The 3517-nt window shown below is 42.3% G+C and overlaps 1 protein-coding gene across 2 annotated transcripts; it reads right to left on the bottom strand.

Moving 5' to 3' along the window:
• Nucleotides 1-110: 110 nt before the first annotated feature.
• On the bottom strand, nt 111-3502 carry LOC116380068 (NEDD8 ultimate buster 1-like). 2 transcript variants are annotated; one of them, XM_031842025.1, is made up of 4 exons: nt 3264-3502; nt 1420-1502; nt 1050-1156; nt 111-981 (listed from the first exon to the last, which is right to left on the bottom strand). In XM_031842025.1, exons 1-4 carry the CDS (start codon nt 3409-3411, stop codon nt 768-770), a joined length of 552 nt encoding a protein of 183 aa, XP_031697885.1. In that variant the 5' UTR covers nt 3412-3502; the 3' UTR covers nt 111-767. The 2 variants fall into 2 exon arrangements, with proteins under 2 accessions (XP_031697885.1, XP_031697887.1); XM_031842027.1 differs by having other exon boundaries at nt 3285-3500.
• Nucleotides 3503-3517: the final 15 nt, after the last annotated feature.

Here is a 3517-nt window from a genome sequence, read left to right as displayed (position 1 = left end):
ACACACACACACACACACACACACACACACACACACACACACACACACACACACACACACACACACACACACACACACACACACACACACACACACACACACACACACACACACACACACACACACACACACACACACACACACACACACACACACACACAATAAGAACAACAACAAACTCTGTCTGAGAGGTTAGTTTTCAATGTGACCTAAGTGAATGTGTCTGTTATAAATGTGACCTAAGTGAAGGTCTCTATTGTTATAAATGTGACCTAAGTGAAAGTCTCTATTGTTTTAAATGTGACCTAAATGAAAGTCTCTATTGTTTTAAATGTGACCTAAGTGAAAGTCTCTATTGTTTTAAATGTGACCTAAATGAATATCTCTGTTGTTTTAAATGTGACCTAAGTGGAGGTCTCTATTGTTATAAATGTGACCTAAGTGGAGGTCTCTATTGTTATAAATGTGACCTAAGTGAATATCTCTGTTGTTATAAGTGTGACCTAAGTGAATGTCTCTATTGTTATAAGTGTGACCTAAGTGAATGTCTCTATTGTTATAAATGTGACCTAAGTGAATATCTCTGTTGTTTTAAGTGTGACCTAAGTGAATGTCTCTATTGTTATAAGTGTGACCTAAGTGAAAGTCTCYATTGTTTTAAATGTGACCTAAGTGAAGATCTCTGTTGTTTTAAATGTGACCTAAGTTAATGTCTCTATTGTTATAAGTGTGACCTAAGTGAATGTTTCTATTGTTATAAGTGTGACCTAAGTGAAGGTCTCTATGACTCTGACCTTGATCATGAGCAGCCTCTGCTGCCTCTCTCCGTAGCAGCGTAGGAAACAGTCCTCAGCTATCTGCAGTCGACTGCGTCCATCGTCCAGACAGGACAGAGCCTCCAGAGCTCTGTAGCACCAGACCACATCCAGCTGCAGGACGGCGAAGTTATCCACCGATGCCAGCAGAGCAGAACCACACCGACTACACACACACAACACTCAGGTTAGTGAGGGTGATGATGATGAAGATGGTGATGAAGAAGTCGGTACCTGAACTGCTGGTCGGCCTGCAGCAGGTGACACAGAGCGTTGTCAAACTGCTTCTTCTTCATCAGAGAACGACCCTTCTCATGGAAACCCATCGCCAGGATCAGAGCCTACACACACACACAGACACACACACACACACACACACACACACACACACACACACACACACACACACACACACACACACACACAGATTAAGAAAATGTTCCTCTGATGCCGTTTGTGTGTGATGTTGCATTCAGGTGTTGTTGGTAACTGTGAGCTTCTGGATGAGAACATTATAATATCTATAAAGATATATAGATATATAGATATATATATAGATATATATATATATCTATATATATATATAGATTCTCAGTACTTGTACCTTCTTCTCCTGGGGGGGGATCTTCAGAGGGTTTCCTCTCTGGTCAGCGATCTCCAGGAAAGGGGAGGAGTCTTCACTGCCGTCTGAGGACACAGAGACACAGTGACAGCCAGCCGTCCAATCACAGCGGAGGAGGGGCGGGACTAATACCTCACACACATCCTGCATGAAGAGCCTTCTTCTCTCCCCTGCATTCAAGTATTAAGTATTTCATTCATACTATAACTGATATACAGGTGCTGGTCATATAATTAGAATATCATCAAAAAGTTGATTTATTTCAATAATTCCATTCAAAAAGTGAAACTTGTCTATTATATTCATTCATTACACACAGACTGATATATTTCAAATGTTTATTTCTTTTAATTTTGATGATTATAACTGACAACTAAGGAAAATCCCAAATTCAGTATCTCAGAAAATTAGAATATTACTTCAGACCAATACAAAGAAAGGATTTTTAGAAATCTTGGCCAACTGAAAAGTATGAAGATGAAAAGTATGAGCATGTCCAGCACTCAATACTTAGTTGGGGCTCCTTTTGCCTGAATTACTGCAGCAATGCGGCGTGGCATGGAGTCGATCAGTCTGTGGCACTGCTCAGGTGTTATGAGAGCCCAGGTTGCTCTGATAGTGGCCTTCAGCTCTTCTGCATTGTTGGGTCTGGCATTTCGCATCATCCTCTTCACAATACCCCATAGATGTTCTATGGGGTTAAGGTCAGGCGAGTTTGCTGGCCAATTAAGAACAGGGATACCATGGTCCTTAAACCAGGTACTGGTTGCTTTGGCACTGTGTGCAGGTGCCAAGTCCTGTTGGAAAATGAAATCTGCATTTCCATAAAGTTGGTCAGCAGCAGGAAGCATGAAGTGCTCTAAAACTTCCTGGTATACGGCTGCGTTGACCTTGGACCTCAGAAAACACAGTGGACCAACACCAGCAGATGACATGGCACCCCAAACCATCACTGACTGGGGAAACTTTACACTGGACCTCAAGCAACGTGGAATGTGTGTCTCTCCTCTCTTCCTCCAGACTCTGGGACCCTGATTTCCAAAGGAAATGCAAAATTTACTTTCATCAGAGAACAGAACTTTGGACCACTCGGCAGCAGTCCAGTCCTTTTTGTCTTTAGCCCAGGCGAGACGCTTCTGACGCTGTCTGTTGTTCAAGAGTGGCTTGACACAAGGAATGCGACAGCTGAAACCCATGTCTTGCATACGTCTGTGCGTAGTGGTTCTTGAAGCACTGACTCCAGCTGCAGTCCACTCTTTCTGAATCTCCCCCACATTTTTGAATGGGTTTTGTTTCACAATCCTCTCCAGGGTGCGGTTATCCCTATTGCTTGTACACTTTTTTCTACCACATCTTTTCCTTCCCTTCGCCTCTCTATTAATGTGCTTGGACACAGAGCTCTGTGAACAGCCAGCCTCTTTTGCAATGACCTTTTGTGTCTTGCCCTCCTTGTGCAAGGTGTCAATGGTCGTCTTTTGGACAACTGTCAAGTCAGCAGTCTTCCCCATGATTGTGTAGCCTACAGAACTAGACTGAGAGACCATTTAAAGGCCTTTGCAGGTGTTTAGAGTTAATTAGCTGATTAGAGTGTGGCACCGGGTGTCTTCAATATTGAACCTTTTCACAATATTCTAATTTTCTGAGATACTGAATTTGGGATTTTCCTTAGTTGTCAGTTATAATCATCAAAATTAAAGGAAATAAACATTTGAAATATATATCAGTCTCTGTGTAATGAATGAATATAATAGACAAGTTTCACTTTTTGAATGGAATTAGTGAAATAAATCAACTTTTTGATGATATTCTAATTATATGACCAGCACCTGTATGTGTATATATAGCACCTCTCTCTGACAGGATCTGGAACCCCTTCTGGGTCCTCTGCAGACTCTCCTTCTGGTTCTTCTTCTTCTCCTCTTCCTCACTCAGCTGGAGTTTCCACTCGGCGTCACTGACCTTCAGCACCATCATCTTACTATGGTTCTTTACGCCCTGCTGGTCCAGACACTGGTCTACACACACACACACACACACACACACACACACACACACACACACACACACACACACACACACA

The sequence above is a fragment of the Anarrhichthys ocellatus genome, unplaced genomic scaffold (assembly GCF_004355925.1).
Source record: "Anarrhichthys ocellatus isolate YVR2014 unplaced genomic scaffold, GSC_Weel_1.0 scaffold6037, whole genome shotgun sequence".
Classification (NCBI taxonomy): Eukaryota; Metazoa; Chordata; class Actinopteri; order Perciformes; family Anarhichadidae; genus Anarrhichthys; species Anarrhichthys ocellatus.
The sequence above is the reverse complement of the archived record's forward strand: the minus strand, read 5'-3'. Positions and strand labels throughout refer to the sequence as shown.

What these genes read in the sequence shown, in the direction of transcription:
- LOC116380068 (XM_031842025.1), bottom strand. Translation starts at nt 3,411, where the DNA reads ATGATGGTGCTGAAGGTCAGTGACGCCGAGTGGAAACTCCAGCTGAGT. An exon ending in TGCTATATATACACATACAG is followed by an intron (nt 1,503 to 3,263) that starts GTGCTGGTCATA and finishes CTGTGTCCTCAG; the next exon opens with ACGGCAGTGAAGACTCCTCC. An exon ending in TCCCCCCCCAGGAGAAGAAG is followed by an intron (nt 1,157 to 1,419) that starts GTACAAGTACTG and finishes GTGTGTGTGTAG; the next exon opens with GCTCTGATCCTGGCGATGGG.